The 17,348-nt window shown below is 32.5% G+C and overlaps 1 protein-coding gene across 1 annotated transcript in view; it reads left to right on the forward strand.

Moving 5' to 3' along the window:
- LOC145330229 (uncharacterized) overlaps positions 1 to 17,348 on the forward strand; it is a 158,196-nt gene that overhangs the window by 55,507 nt on the left and 85,341 nt on the right. The window contains exons 3-4 of the mRNA XM_080174839.1: positions 561 to 653; positions 9,957 to 10,131. Coding sequence (XP_080030965.1) covers positions 561 to 653; positions 9,957 to 10,131 — 268 coding nt within the window. The remainder of the gene's footprint in view (positions 1 to 560; positions 654 to 9,956; positions 10,132 to 17,348) is intronic.

The following is a 17,348-nucleotide window of genomic DNA, read 5'->3' on the forward strand; positions in this document are numbered from 1 at the left end:
CAGAAGATTTAATAGATATTTCTCGCATCGTATTATAAACAGCTTTCCGCGGATATAGAATGTACAATTATAAGATTATAACCAGTTTTTTTTAGCCCCGAGGTGCCAAAGGCACGGGCTAAGAAACTAGTTTTAATTCTATGATTGTATATTTTTATATTCGTAGAAAGCTGGATATAATACGATGCTAGACATAGTTTTTTCGTATGGATGAGAACCGGTTCCTATCCACCGGATTCTAATGAATACGAGAAAATTATTTCAATTTCAAGTTTAAATACTTTAGTTATATAATTGTATGCAATTTTAGTTACTTTTTGTTGCATTTTTAAAAATTTTTAATTAGGGGGTTTCAGTGTTTGGAGGGATGGTGCTCGATACGCACTTTGTTGGTAATCACCTTATAATAAAAAGTAGTAAGACTATTTTTGTCCGATGATCAATATCTCGGAAATTGCTGGTTCAAATAGGTTGCACTTTTCAGGGAAGCTTTATAAATGCCTAGGGATGGTTTTAGTCTATTTTCCTAGATTTAAAATATTAAACTTCTCATTTTTCAGGTGAGAGAGATCAGTGAGTTAAAGAAAGCTTTGAACAGAACGCGACAAGAACTGGCAAGATCTAGGGAGGTTAATAGAACTAGCAGTGATGAGGTAAGGAATAGATAAAACAAGGATGACATCATCCATAAAGGCGAATCTCTAAGACGGTAGGACAAACTTACACCAACACTTGTATACTGTCGGAACCAAAAAATCTGAATATTGTAAAATTGTAAGTAAATTTGTTGAAAAATTTCTGAAATACGAATAATGTTTAAGGACATACTTATATTTTTAGGACTTGCTTATAGAGAGGCTTCGCTTATAACATTGTACTTTGATGTCCTAGGAATCAGTATTCCAAAAACAATATCGATTGGATAATTTTATCACATACATTTTTTTAAGAATCAACATGTTTGAAATGGACGTAAAGGGCATTCTGATAATTATTATAAATAAATGGTACCAAACTAATATCTAAAATATTTTACTTATGAAACAATTTGAATCTCACCCCTTAGCATATATACGTATGAACTAAATTATGAAATAAAAACAAGGATAAAAAAAATAAAAAAAAAATAACTTTGTATTTAACGAGTAACTTAATATTAAACCCATTAAAAATTAGTTTTATAGTGTTTCCAATATCTATGATATCATGTCTTATCGGTATAGAAATTACCATTCTAAACATAAAATAATTGAAAAGTTATATATTCCTAAATTGAAAATATAAATGAAAACATTTCTCTACTGTACTTACTGCTGATATGTCAGAAGGGCGACATCAATAGTTAGACTAGAGGGAAACCTTGGTCCTTAAACAGCTGCAACTCATTACCATGCATTGTTAGGACTTCCAGACAAAGGTCGTGCTATCAAAGGGTTGGTTGTTTATAGTACATCGTAATTATAAGTATCTTTCCATGATGCCTAGATTTCAAATTAATGCTAAACGCTACGTACGCACACACACACACACATCCTTAATATACACACACACACATCCTAAATGTACACACACACACACATCCTAAATGTACACACACACACACATCCTAAATGTACACACACACACATCCTAATTGTACACACACACACACATCCTAAATGTACACACATACACATTCTAAATGTACACACACACACATCCTAAATGTACACACACACACACATCCTAAATGTACACACACACACATCCTAAATGTACACACACACACATCCTAAATGTACACACACACACTTCCTAAATGTACACACACACACACATCCTAAATGTACACACACACACATCCTAAATGTACACACACACACATCCTAATTGTACACACACACACACACATCCTAAATGTACACACACACACATCCTAAATATACACACACACACATCCTAAATGTACACACACACACACATCCTAAATGTACACACACACACATCCTAAATGTACACACACACACATCCTAAATGTACACACACACACACATCCTAAATGTACACACACACACACATCCTAAATGTACACACACACACATCCTAAATGTACACACACACACATCCTAAATGTACACACACACACATCCTAAATGTACACACACACACATCCTAAATGTACACACACACACATCCTAAATGTACACACACACACATCCTTAATGTACACACACACACACACACACATCCTAAATGTACACACACACATCCTAAATGTACACACACACACATCCTAAATACACACACACACATCCTAAATGTACACACACACACATCCTAAATTTACACACACACACATTCTTAATGTACACACACACACACACATCCTTAATGTACACACATACATCTTAAATGTACACACACACACATCCTAAATGTACACACACACACATCCTAAATGTACACACACACACATCCTAAATGTACACACACACACATCCTAAATGTACACACACACACATCCTAAATGTACACACACACACATCCTCAATGTACACACACACACATCCTAAATGTACACACACACACATCCTAAATGTACACACACACACATCCTAAATGTACACACACACACATCCTTAATGTTCACACACACACACACACATCCTAAATGTACACACACACATCCTAAATGTACACACACACACATCCTAAATACACACACACACATCCTAAATGTACACACACACACATCCTAAATTTACACACACACACATTCTTAATGTACACACACACACACACATCCTTAATGTACACACACACATCTTAAATGTACACACACACACACACATCCTAAATGTACACACACACACACACACATCCTAAATGAACACACAAACACACATCATAAATGTACACACATACACACACACATCCTAAATGTACACACACATCCTAAATGTACACACATACACACACATCCTAAATGTACACACACACACATCCTAAATGTACACACACACACACACACACACATCCTAAATGTACACACACACACATCCTAATTGTACACACACACACACACATCCTAAATTTACACACACACACATTCTTAATGTACACACACACACAAATCCTTAATGTACACACACACATCCTAAATGTACACACACACACACACATCCTAAATGCACACACACACACACACACACATCCTAAATGTACACACAAACACACATCCTAAATGTACACACACACACACACATCCTAAATGTACACACACATCCTAAATGTACACACATCCTAAATGTACACACACACACACATCCTAAATATACACACACACACACACACACACACACACACATCCTAAATGTACACACATACACACACATCCTAAAAGTACAAAAGCTTCGCTTTTAAAAAGCTGCAGAATCAAGTTTTCAATGATAAATGGTTCTGAGAAAATCCCCCCCTTATCTTTTTAAAGTGAATGAAAAACCATTTTTTGACTGGAAAAAGACAGATTTATTTTCAAAAGTAATATTCCCGAGAAAGTGAACATGAATTATGTAATGTTTGGCAGGGAACTAAAGGGATAAGACAATGTTCAATAAATTTATGTAAATCCCAAATGATGATACATAAAATTGTCCCTTTTGTAGATTACAATTAGGGGTTGAAGCATTTATAAACATTCAACTTAATGAAATAACTAATCAGAGTTTATTGTAGACCCCAAAGTTGTAAGGCTAGTGTAATAAACAGCCCAATGTCCCCTCCCTCACTAATTGGTCAGACCACAAACTTATTTACTTATTTTTTATTTATTCTTTTTAATAGTTTAGGTAAGGTTAAGTATAGGTTACAAGGGTTAAGCCTGGCAGTCATTTACCAACAAACTGGTGCTGCAGCCAAAAGTTCTGATTCCCCCCCCCCAAAAAAAAAAAATTCAATTCAACAAAAGAATATTAAGATATTTAAAATGGGGTATTCCTGTCCAGTTTTTTGTTTAGGAATGAATATTTCTTACCCGAGGGAATAAATGATGGACCGATAGGTCATCATTTATTCACGAGGGTAAGAAATATTCATTCCTAAACAAAAAACTGGACAGGAATATCATTCTCATTTAAACAAAAACTCATTTTTATGCTAAATTATATATATTGAAAATAAGTGTTCTTTTCAAAAAAATATTATAAATATGAAAAAAGGAGATTATTTTCTTTCCTTTAGTAATTGATAAAAATTCTAAAATCTTCCAAAAAAAATTTAAAATCTTCTAAAATCATACCAGGGATATAAATGAGATACCAGGGAAATAAATGAATATTTACATCCACTATTTAAGGGGTTGTTTATATGGGAATGTATATTCCTGTCCTAAAGTGTTACACAATAATTTACTCTTAACCTTTTTCCATTTTCTATAGGTTTTATAACAGAATAGATTCTTTTCATCAAAAGGGATAAGACAATGGCCAATAACTTTATGTACTTCCATAATGATGATACACAAAATTCCCATTCTAAAGATTTCAATTAGTGATTAAAACATTTGGACACTCGACTTACCGAATTGACTAATCAAATTCATTAAAAGTCCCCAAAGTTGTGGAGCTTACGATTAAGAAAACGTTATTATAAAACTTTGGGCACTGGTGTAATAAACAGCCCTATCTTGCCTTTCATGTTTTATATCGCGTTGCATAAACAGATATATTATTACTTGGATCTTACATCCGATTGTCATGTTCTCTAATAAAGTGAAACAGGCAAAGGGCTAAAATAACCATTTCCATTTTCCACCCCCTTTACCACATCCCCTTATTCATATTAAAATTCACTATGTCCGTCCGTCAGTCAGTCCGTAACACTATGTGAGGAATGTAATGTTCTCAGCTGCTATTAAGGCTGATTTTTTTCGTGTAGATTCTCTGAAAAATGCGCATTTAATCTACAATGTTGTGTCAATTATGCTTTAATGACATTAGCGTTATTTTTGTAAGGTTTCGTGGTTTTTTTGATTTTTTTTATATGCTCTCTTATTTTTCTTTGTTATGAGAACAGAGTGGAGTCTTTAAAAAAATGTGATTTTGGAGGATTTTTCACTAAAACAATTTTGCCCCACTAAGCGATTAGTGGGGCAATTTTTTTTAAGAATCCACCTCTGAACATTTCTCTAACTCACTTTGTCCGTTTGTCCATTCCATGATTTTTTTGTGCTTCGCTACTTATGGATGTTGTCATTCTTTTTCTATCCTCTGATTTGTTGAGCTTTGCTTTTATGAACGATACCATTCTTTTTGTGGATATTTTGTGTCTGTCAGGGTCGGGAGGGAGGGGACATTGGGCTGTTTATTTCACTAGTCCCCAAAGTTTTATAAAAAAAAAACTTTTTTTTTATTTGTTGGCTTAACAACTTTGGGGCCTGTATTAAATTTTGATTGAATGAATGTCCAACCGTTTCAAACTCTTATTGTAATCTACAGAAGGGTTAATATTGTATATCATCGTTGGGGAATGGGATGTTCAACTTCATTGTCTTATCCCTTGTGAACCCTGTGTTTTGATGGTGTTATGTTGGCTACAAGAAGATGGATCAGCTTTTATGTTAAATATACAACACCTTTCATTCAGGGGATCTTAAGGGATAAGACAATGGCCAATAACTTGATGTACTTCCCCAATGATGATACACAAATCACCCATTCTAAAGATAACAATTATTGGTTAAATCGTTCGGACACTCGACTTAACGAATCAACCAATCAAAATTTAAAAATCAAAGTCCCAAAAGTTGTTGAGCTAATGATTAAGAAAACGTTATTTTAAAACTTTGGGGACTAGTGTAATAAACAGCCCTATGTCCCCTCCCTACCTGGTTTGCTTCCATGAATTTGATAAAAGGCGATTTCGCTCAAAGTGCCTATTCGAGCACCGAACCCCCCCCCCCTTAAGTCTGCATAAATTAGAATTGAATGCGGGTGTTAGTTTTGGCTAGGTTAGGTTAGGTTATATTATGTACAGGGTAGCCCGGCAGGGTTCGGGCACCGCAGGTATAGGCCCTGCAGGTTTGGGCTTTTCCCAAAAAAGTCCTAACTGGGCATTTCAATACCCAGATGAACTATAAATCAATTTGTCATAATACACAAGCACATCCAAGTATATACTACATTCGTCTTGTCTGTTGTAGTAATGGATATATGATATACGTGGATATATTGACAGGGAAAATTTGTCGTCAATTTAGCTTGCTAATATGGACCTAATCTATTGGCCAGTTCGTTCAACCAGTAGGGTAAATGAGTGGATGAGTGGATGGGAGGTATCGTTATTTAGCCAGCTGCGAGTATCACTTTATAAAAGATGAAAATCTGGTGCAACATCCAAGTAATAATACATCGATTGTTTATGTAACCATAACAAATTGTTTTTCATACATACTAAAAAGTGGAAAACATTTATCATTTATTGTTAGAAATATTTTTTACACCTCTTTTCCATTTATTAATTGCTAAGATTTTCATATTTTGATTTTACCTCCCAGGAAAATATCTTAAAACAATAATTAATAATGTATTTTTATATGTACAGATACTCTAAAGCTATCAAAAGGACTTAAAAGATTTTCCAGTGTGGCTTAGAAACCGTTTAATATCCACAGGATTAGAACCAGTTCTCAGCTAAACCTAAATAATTTATAGCATCGTATTATAAACTATTTTCCTATAATAATAAATTAAATATCATTGTATTAATACCAGTTTTGTAAGCTATAAATAACTAGTATAGAATAGATGTCCAACATAAATTGCTCAAAATTATTTTATCAAACAAACTATTATATTTCAACAAAATAGTTTTTTAGGTTGCAATAGGAGGGATAATTATTTAATCTTCCATGGACCAAGGGGCGTCCAAGCTTTTTTATTTAAGGGGGGGGGGGTAATCTTTATTTCATAGAGGCATTTTTTTATTTGGGGGGGGGGTAAAATTGAAAATCAAAAATTTTTGGGGTGCCTACGGCACCCCTAAATTCATTGGGGGGGGGGGTAATCACCCCTTTACCCCCCCCCCCTCCGTGGACGTCTATGCATGGACCTTACCCTCTTTTTCATTTTCAGGCGAAAATTACATAAAGTTGCTCGAATTTGAGTAAACAATAAATATAGAATAACTAGATACCTAATCTGTAAATTTGGACAATAAGAACACATAATACAAACAATCCGGTAATATTATTGGCTAGAAAATGTACATATTTTGTTATAAATGAGCATTCTCACATAAACGACCCCTTAAATAGTAGATGTAAATATTCTTTTTTTCTCCTTGAGGTAGTCATTTATTTCCTCGAGGTAGTCATTATTTTCCCTGAGGTATCATTTTTTCCCTGGTTTCATTTTTATCCCCGAGCATGGCAACCAGTGAACAGAATCTCAGTTCTGCACCACAAGCCTCGCACGACTAAAGTTCCCATGTCTATACAGTCATATTTATATAAAAATTTTAGAAAATATTTTTAAAAGGTTTTTGAATTATTTTTTGAAGATTTTAATTTTTTTGGAAGATTTTACAATTTTTATTAATTACTAAAAGAAAGCATAATTACCTCGGGGAAAAAATGACTACTTCGGAGAAATAAATGAAAATTAAAAACCAAAATTAAACCACATTTTAGCATAAAAATGAGTTTTTGTTTAAATGAGAATGATATTCCTATCCCGTTTTTTGTTTAGGAATGAATATTAATCCATCATTTATTCCCATGGGCAAAAAATATTCATTCTTAAACAAAAAACTGGATAAGAATACCCCTTTTTTCAATTACAACAATAAAGAATAAGTTAACGGAACAAAGTGTCTCAAAAATAAGCCATTTGATGTCATAAAAATGAGGGATTATCTATCTCTATTTTAGGGGGTTTTTCTCACTTCTTCTCTCTTCTTCCTCATTTCTATGATGTCTGATTTTTGAGACACTTTGTCCAGTTACAAAATAGGTCAGCTTTAAATAGTTGAAAAGGATAAAGCTTGCTTTTGTAAAATGATATCGCTCAAAATTTCGTCGTTCGTACTATAAAATTGTGACTAAATTTAAACACAAAATTTCGTCTTCTAGAAATTCCCCTTAAGTTTGACGTAATACAGACCATCTAGTGTATAATACACCTATTAGTTCTTTTAAGTTTGACGGATTTTTTAGTCTGACAGACCATCGAGTGTATAATACATCTATTTTTACAAACTTGACTTTCCAGAAAAAGTCTTTATGTTTCCAAGATTTTTAACAGGATACTGGTTTAGTATCTTCAAAGTATCCTTTTTAGGTTAAGTTAAGTAGAATAGTTATTTATCGCATTGTATTATAGACAGCTTCCGAGGATTTAAAAATGAAAAATAAAAGATTAAAACCGGGCCTTCTTTATGATTTATATTTAATATTCGTGGATAATTGTCTGTAACACAATGCTATACATGATTTTTTAGTATGGCTGAGAACCGGTTCTAATCAAGCGGATATTAATCGGTTTTAAACCATGCTGAACAGTTAATTAAGTCATGTTAGAATTATTCTATTGATTTCAAACTTAAGATGGATCCCATACTTTTTATAAATTCTGTGCATCCCCTACTTACTGTTAGTCTCATGACCAACGTAAACTAATTGATGACTAGCTTTACTTCTCGAAACTTAAGAACTTGATTTTAAAAGCTTTGATATTAAATGAACCCTATCCTCTGAAATAGTTGCATATTACTTCTAAGAAACTTTATTCCATATGTGTTCGCTTACAGGGTTCTAATGGGATAAGACAATAGCTGATAAATTGATGTACATTCCTAATAATGCTACACAAAATTACCCCTTACAGTTAGTGGTTGAAATATTTGAAGGCATGACTTAATAATAAAAATTTTATAAAAAAAAGTCTCCAAAGTTGTTGATCCAACGAATAAAAAAACGTTATTATAAAACTTTGGGGACTAGTTTAATATTTAGCCCACTGTCCTCTTCCTCCCTGGTTCGCTTATATGAACTAAATTATCAAACTTTTAACACAACAAAACCTTTATAAATCTATAGAATTATAGAAAGATTCTCTTCTCTAGTTTGTGTCTGTCGAATTGAAAATTTGAGGGATGGAGGAGACATTGGATTGTATTTGTAAATTACACTGGAACCTAGAGGAATATAACCATGTTACAGTGATCAACTGAAAATTAGTTGCCCATTTCTTCCCTAATTTCTAAAGTTGTATAACAGATAACAATTGCAAAAGCTATTTTCAGCTACTCCGGTCAAAGGGAAAAGCGATATAATGTATGAACGATTATTTATACATTTAAAAATTTAATTTTTCAAATTTAGATTTTTTTGGGGGGGAAGTTTGAAGCTTTTTTTGCTAGTAGTAAATATTGAGATAGGATGAGGGTGCTATGTACACAATCGGAAACTCAAATTCAGCTGACATATAAAGTTATAGTTTGCAATGGATTTATTATTACTTGGATCTTACACCAGATTATCATGTACTATAATAAAGTTACCTTTAAGCTGGCTAAAATAATAGTTCCCCTCATCAACCACCTTTAAGCTATCCTTTCCCCTTGTACTGGATGAACGAATTGACCTATAATTGATGTCAATATTAGTATTTAAATTGACGACAATTTTTCCCATGTCATAATAGCCACGTATATTCTATAGACTATATCCATTTATTTTGCAGGAGGGGTTTTATTATAACTTTTTCTTATTCGTTGGCTTTTAAACTTTGGGGACTTTTATTTGATTTTTGTTGGTTGGTTCATTAAGTTGAGTGTCTAATATGTCAACCAATAATTGTAATATACATCAATGGTAAATTTGATTATCATCATTAGGAATGTATTTACATCAATTAATCGGCTATAGTCTTATCCCTTTAGATCTCTTTGGATTATGTGCTCATTCTATTATTTTGCAGGAGGGATGTGGCAACAGCACTAACAACTATACCCGCGCCTCAACAGCAACCAGCAGGGAAAATGTGCTGCGAGACAGCAGCCGAGATAATTTGATCAGGGACAGCTGCAGCCGAGATAATTTGATCAGCCGAGACAGCATCTCAAGAACTGGTAGTCTTACTGGTATTAATTCAGGTTAGGTTTCTTCTTGGCGGTTTCCCATAAGAGGTGCCTCTCTCTCTCTCTCCCTCTCAATCTTTCTCTCTCTCTCTCTTTAACTCTCATTTTCTCTCTCTCTCCTTAGCCTTACTGAAAAATCGTGTCTAGCATCGTATTACATAAAATTTTCCAAAGATATTAAAATAAAAATCATAAAAACAATACCAGTTTTTATAGCCATGGCCTTTGCTCCATCGGGGCTTGCAAAACTGGTTTGAATTTTACATTTTTTATTTTAATATCCGCAGAAAGCTGAAAGCTTATTTTTGATTAACTGTTGATTTTTAGTAGCGAGGCTTCTCTAAAACTTATGTACATATGTCACTACTTTTTAAATAGATCTGCTTTATGATTAACTATTATCTGCGCCCCTAGCATTTAAGATCGCTGTATTAAAAGGGATAGGAAAACCAGAAATATAGCCTTAAACATTCCATGTGAAGATTCTAGAGTAAAAAGAATTCAATCAGATCCAGTAGTTTTCGAAATCTTAAGCTATAAACAAAAAAAACTTTACTACGTTAAAAAATAGAATACATAAATAAAATGATGATCCATTATTCGTTCAAAAAGCTTGGCCTACTGTTTTTATAAAATCAATTTAGTTTGTTATTGCTGCGCTTCAAATGGACACATAATTTACTTGTTTTGATTTACTGTTGATTTTTATTACACACTGCAAATTTTGTTGCGTGCCTGCCCCGACTTTTGAGCTCTAAACCCTTTACAATGGATTTATTATTACTTGGATCTTACACCAGATTATCATGCACCCTAATGAAGTGATACTTGTAGCGGGCAAAAATTATGATCCCCCACCTCTACTCCTTTTACCATATATCCTCCCCTCTTACTGGATGAATGAACTTACTAATAAATGACAGGGGAAATAGCATCATAAATTGAAGACAATTTTTTCCCTGTCATAATATCCGCTTATATTCTACTTCCATTATCTTTACACTCGATAATTGACATGTCTTTGCGAGTCAGGGATAGGTCAATGGCCGAGAAATTGATGTGTGTCCCCAATGATGATACACAAAATTACCCCTTTTGTAGGATACAATAAGTCATTGAAACGTTTGGACACTTAACTTAATTAAACAACCCCAAAGTTGTTAAGTCAACGAATAAGAAAACGTTAATTTAAAACTTTGGGGGACTAGTGTAATAAACAGCCCAATGTTCCCTCCCTCTCTCTGACTCTTTGGTAATTACGGTGACGATGTTCATTTCCTTTAAAATTTGACTCTAGTGTTTTTTTTGCACTTTGACACTTTGTGCAGGGGTGTTGAGCTGTATTTTTAGAAGCGAAGCTACTCTATACTTTGAAATGTCCGTCTGTATGTATGTTCGTCTGAAACGTTTTGGGGGTAACGTGATTTTCTTTTTACATTTTTCGGCCACTAGGGCTTACAAAACTGGTTTTAATTTTTTTTTTACTTTAATATCCGCGGAAAGCTGTCTATAATACAATGCGATAAACAGCTATTCCTTATAATTGTCTTAATAATTAGAAAAAGTGAAAATTTTATTTAAATTGCAAAGCATCTTACTTCTTGATTCCAAGTTATACTTTTCAATTTGTACTTAACACTTACTTAACAATTTAGATTAAAGATTTAATTTCTTAGACGTGTTTACCCCAAATTGTGTAACATATATTTAATCGAATGAGAAAACTCTGTAATTGTAAGAAAGTAGATAAAATTGAAACGAAGTAGAAAAGCATTTCATAGAAAAAAATAGTATTGTTTGCATGTATTGTAATAATGGATGTATATATTATTACTTGGATGTTACACCAGATTTTCATGTTCTCTGATAAAGTGAAACTCAAAGCGGGCTAAAAATAACTTTTTTACCTTCATCCCCTCCTCTCCTACTGGATAAACAAACTGATCAATAAATGAGTTCCATATTAGCAACCTAAATTAACGACAATTTTCCCCCTGTCATAATATATGAATATATTCTATATCAATTAGTGTATAACAGACAGTTTTCCAAAATTATTTAAATAAATATCATAAATCTAATACGAGTTTTGTTAGTCCGGGCCTTAGGCCCCTCGTAGCTAGCAAGACTAATTTTTATCTAACAATTTAAATTTTAATATCCGCGGAAAGTAGTCTTTAACACGATGCGATGAATAACTATTATGATTTTTTGAAATGAAGCCTCTCTACATTTAGTGAATATCCATTCGTCCGTCCGTAACGAAGTATCTCTAATGGATGAAGTCATCCTTGTTTACAATGCAAATACAAAAAAAAATTAAACAAAAAGGGAAATTAAAATGGCTTTCATTTTTTTTAAAAAGATACTTTTATTTGATTAATTTGGCAGTGATTACACTTTAGATAATAGCTAGAAACAGGAATTAAGGAATATGATTTTTCTACCGACATCAATGCTTTATCTTATACCAGCAGTTTCGCTCACGACATCTAGGGACTTTTCTTTCCTTTTTCTTTATCTCAAGCTTTCTTAATTAAAAATAAAATTAAAAGAAGACAGATATCATTCTACTTTGTATTATACATTGATAGCAAATTTGCTCCTAACATCTTATTTTATTCATCTCCTATGTTTGTTAATTATATACAATTAAAATACATTTATAGTTTATGTCGAATATTTTGGATTTAAATGATTAACAACAAAAATAAAATTTTTTATTAGACCATTTGGAAGTTTAACCAACATTTCTCAAAACTAGATAAAAAAACCGCCTGGGACCTTTATGAAGATTTCCTGAATGAGTAAAAACAGAGTTTAATTAGATCTGTTGGTATACATGATTTTAAAGTATTATTATTGTTATCAAATTAAACCTATCCTAATGTCCCTGGGTGAATGAAAGTGTTGAATGTTGTTAATCCCGTCTAAATTGTTATTTTATGGAATTGGCAATCTGCCCTCCAAGATATTGGGCCATCATGTCCGCTAAACTATCATTTACTGCAAATGAATGCTTCTGCAAATATCAAAGTAATTAAATTTGCAGAAAAACAATAGCAAATAAATTATTAGAAGTAAAAAATATTGCATCTTTGAGCTATATATTCGAAGGTATATGGAAGGGTAAAAAAAACCTAAAACCATACCCAGATATATTTTTACAAATAAAATAGCCTAAAACCATATCACCAACTGAAAAAAAACCTAATTGTAAAGGAGGACCGTATCGCTACAGACAAAAAAAGCTTACTACTTTATTCAATAGGATAATATCAAATTATTACCTTATCTATATTTTAATTATTAAAAAAAACTAGTTTTCGTGGTAATGATAGAGCACCCGTAAGATTTGCCCGGATTGATATTTGCAAGAATCTTATTAAAACTTTCCTAATTTGTACAAAGCTGCTTATAATGCCTAGTAAAAAATGACATCATACATTACAAATGACCAATGATAGGCCAATATACTTTTTAACTGACTAATGGTAAAATGTATACTGGCCTATCATTGACCATTAATTGTATATTTTTATTTACATTAATATCATTCAAACTATCATTTGTACAGATATTTTGCGATTTTAATAATGGATCATGTATTATTTGTGTCATTTGAATAGAAGGAGAAAGGGTTTAATAATTGTATTTCCCCTTCCCGAGGACACTGTGCCGACTTACAAGTGGGTCTTTGAAAACCAACTAATAGCGTCGGGAATATCAACACAGTCGCTAAGAAAAAGCAGAAATCAATTTGCTAGCCCACGAGAAAGGTCCTCAACAGGGGGATCCAGGTAGTTATTTTGTGAACACAGTAATAGTGTCTGACTGATAATGACGTAACAAAAAAAAATAGCCAATGAGAGGCCGTTATTGACCAATGGTAAAATTTATAGTGGCCTCTCATTGGCTAATTTTTTTTGCTACGTCATAATCAGTCAGACACTATTACTGTGTTATTGTTTTGTTATACATCTATAGATATATTTTTGCGTCAAATTGGACACTAGGGGCACTTAAGGGATGGTGGGCTATCCCAAGCTCCACTTTCATGTTAGTATTTTAAAAGAATATGTAAAAACTAAATTTTTGGGGGGTTGGATGATTTTTTCACTTGAGAGGTACTCTCCTCCAAAAAAAAAGTTATGAACCTTTCCTGGATTTAAGAGAAGCTTCACTAAAAAGAAGAACTACATCGGTTCAGCGCTTAGCAAGATCTTTTGCTACACACACAGAAACAGAAGACAGACATACATCCTGTTACTTATTTATACGGATATACCTTAAATAAAATTTCACTCATAATAGAATGCAAATTTTGTACATAGTTTTAGATTCTCAGAATTCAAATCTGATATTTAAATACTCAGAATTTTTGGGCCTTTCAGCAAATTTGGTTTTATAATTTTCCCTCAAGGAAATTATTTAAAAATTGGTTTTCAGGTTTTTTTTGTCTGCAAGTATATTTGCAAATATTATTTGCCAAGTTTAGTTTAATGGAAAATGGACAACAACTAAACTTTAAGAAAGCAATGGATGTAGAATATACGTGGATATTATGACAGGGTAAAAATTTAGGTTGCTAACATGGATCTTATTTATTGGTCAGTTTATCGATTGTCTTATCCTTTAAGATTAATTGGCTAATTTTATTTCTAAAAATCATTTACTAAGTATATTTGCGATTACTTTTATTTAATGAAATCTTCTAATTTTTAACATGTACAAAACGGCCTGCTGTATTGCATCAAGATCCATGACAGATCTATATAGGAAATAAACGTCTATAATCAAGCTCGAATTCTCCAACTAAAGAATGTTAAAAACTCATAGTGCTCCAATAATCCCTATTAAATTCTCATTGACCAGAACAATAAGACCCATTATTCTACTTTTAGCATCATAAATTAATTTTTTTAATTCATGTTGCTATTTGAATAACATTTAAGTATTTGATTTCTATTCATAACACAGAAAATTTAATTTTATAATATAGTAAATCTAAGAAAACTTAGTTTTAATATAAATTGATTCGTGCGACACTCCCGTAATGTGGTCTGATATTAAACATTTTAACCCTTTCAGGACGAAAATTTGAAATGAAAAATATAAGGTGTATATTCTTTTTTAAAAATGTTAAAAAAAATGAAGCAAAACGTTATCGTGTATTGTTACATTAAATATAGATAAAACAAAAAATTACTGAATAAATCAGTTAAACAGATATTATAAAATAAGACATTAAAGTCGTAATCTTTATGTGCAACTTAATATTTTTAAAAGAAAGAGAGAGAACGGGTCGATAGAGAGAGAGGGAGAACGAGGGGATAGAGAAAAAAAAAAGAGAGAGAGAGAGAGAACGAGAGAGAATCAGGGGAGAGAGAGAGAGAACGGGGGATAAAGAGAGAAAAAAAGAGAGAGAGAGAGAGAAAGAGAAAAAAGAGAGACACCGAGAGAGAATTAGGGGATAGAGAGAGTGAGAGAGAGAGAGAGAGAGAGAGAGAGAGAGAGAGAGAGAGAGAGAGAGAGAGAGAGAGAGAGAGAGAGAGAGAGAGAGAGAGAGAGAGAGAGAGAGAGAGAGAGAGAGAGTAAGAGAGAGAGAGAGAAAAAGAGAGAGAGAGAGAGAGAGAACGAGAGAGAATTAGGGGATAGAGAGTGAGAGAGAGAGAGAGAGAGAGAGAGAGTCAGAGAGAATGGGGGGATAGAGAGCGAGAAAAATAAAATTTGAGTAAATATATCATTAAATAGCTTAATTAAATACAAGATATTTTATTTGAACATACTAACGTGATAGAGCAGCTATGTAAAGCAATGGAAAAAAATAAAGATTTTGACTTTGACTTCATTGAAGGACATAACAGGTTCAAAAAATTTATTGTCGAGTTTGAATTCAATAGGACAATTCTAATATGCCTAAATTAACAATCAGAACTATCTGTTAGGGATATTCGGATGGACATTGATTAGTAAATGAGAAAATCTCATTTTCCCCTAATCCTAGCCAACAGACGAACGGACAGACATTTTGAATTATAAATGAGATTCGCTACTAAATAACAGCGGAAAATGAAATTTGCAAATGTTCCATTATAATCTTGATAAAAAATGTAATCCAAAACAAATATTTTAGCTATAGTTGGACAGAAGTGCATTGCTTTCCAAAAAATTAAACCTTCTATATTAAATAGCAGAAGGGAAAATAAACATTTCTCCTATAGTAATTTATTTATTTCAGAGCACTAAAGACAGAAAGTAAAACTTTTTAAATTTATTGACTTCGCTACTAACATTTAACAGATAAATAAGGATGACAAAATCCATAACTATAGAAGCTCTTGAATTAAAAAAAAGGCAAAGCAAATGAAAGCAAAAAGGGTGCACAAAAGACAGACATACTGAGTAATGATACTTAGTGGTATTTGAATCTTTACACAAAAAATATCTTCGATAAAAGCTGGGAAAATTATTTAAGAGCATTACCGATAGACCGACGGACAATATTATTCTTAGAGTATACATGCATTGGTCAGCCAACATAAAATAAGCCTTCTGTCTTAACCCTGAAAGATCGGGCCCTCTACATCGGATTTTATACCTTAATATTTGCATCAGCCTTCTACCTTTCCAGTACGGATATTTAATATTCTCAAGAACATTACAGACCAGTGAACAACGTGAGCTGTAGGCTAGTTTTGATTAATTGAAGAATTCTAACGAATAATCATTCGCTACTTTTTATATATCTGAACTTGTTTAGTATTTATTTATTCACGGATATAAAGGGATAATACATAGGCCGATAAATTTATGTATATTTACAATGATGATACACAAAATTACCCCTTCTGTAGATTATTGTTAAAACGTTTGGACACGCAATTCCATGAAACTTTTTTTAACTAGTGCATGTGTTTGGCTATAAATAAAGCAGAATGGGATAGTTAAATATATCAATCCCAAATACAAATTTTTAAAAATATTTTTAAATTACATGACGCTCTTTTTTTTTGGTTAAAAAATTTGATAAATTTAATGCTTTTAGATATGAATAACATCTATTAGCGTGCAAAAGGGGTTTAAACACTTTCCTTAAACTTGAAATTGAATCTTGAAAACTTAAGGCCTGCATTCCCATTCAGATTTTATAGTCGTTGGACCTTTTTTCCAAAAAAAAATATCAACCAATAGCGTTGTAAATATTAAGCAAAGTCGCTAGAAAAAAGCAG

Source organism: Acartia tonsa, chromosome 10 (genome assembly GCF_053477335.1).
Source record: "Acartia tonsa isolate MP-2025a chromosome 10, ASM5347733v1, whole genome shotgun sequence".
Lineage (NCBI taxonomy): Eukaryota > Metazoa > Arthropoda > Copepoda > Calanoida > Acartiidae > Acartia > Acartia tonsa.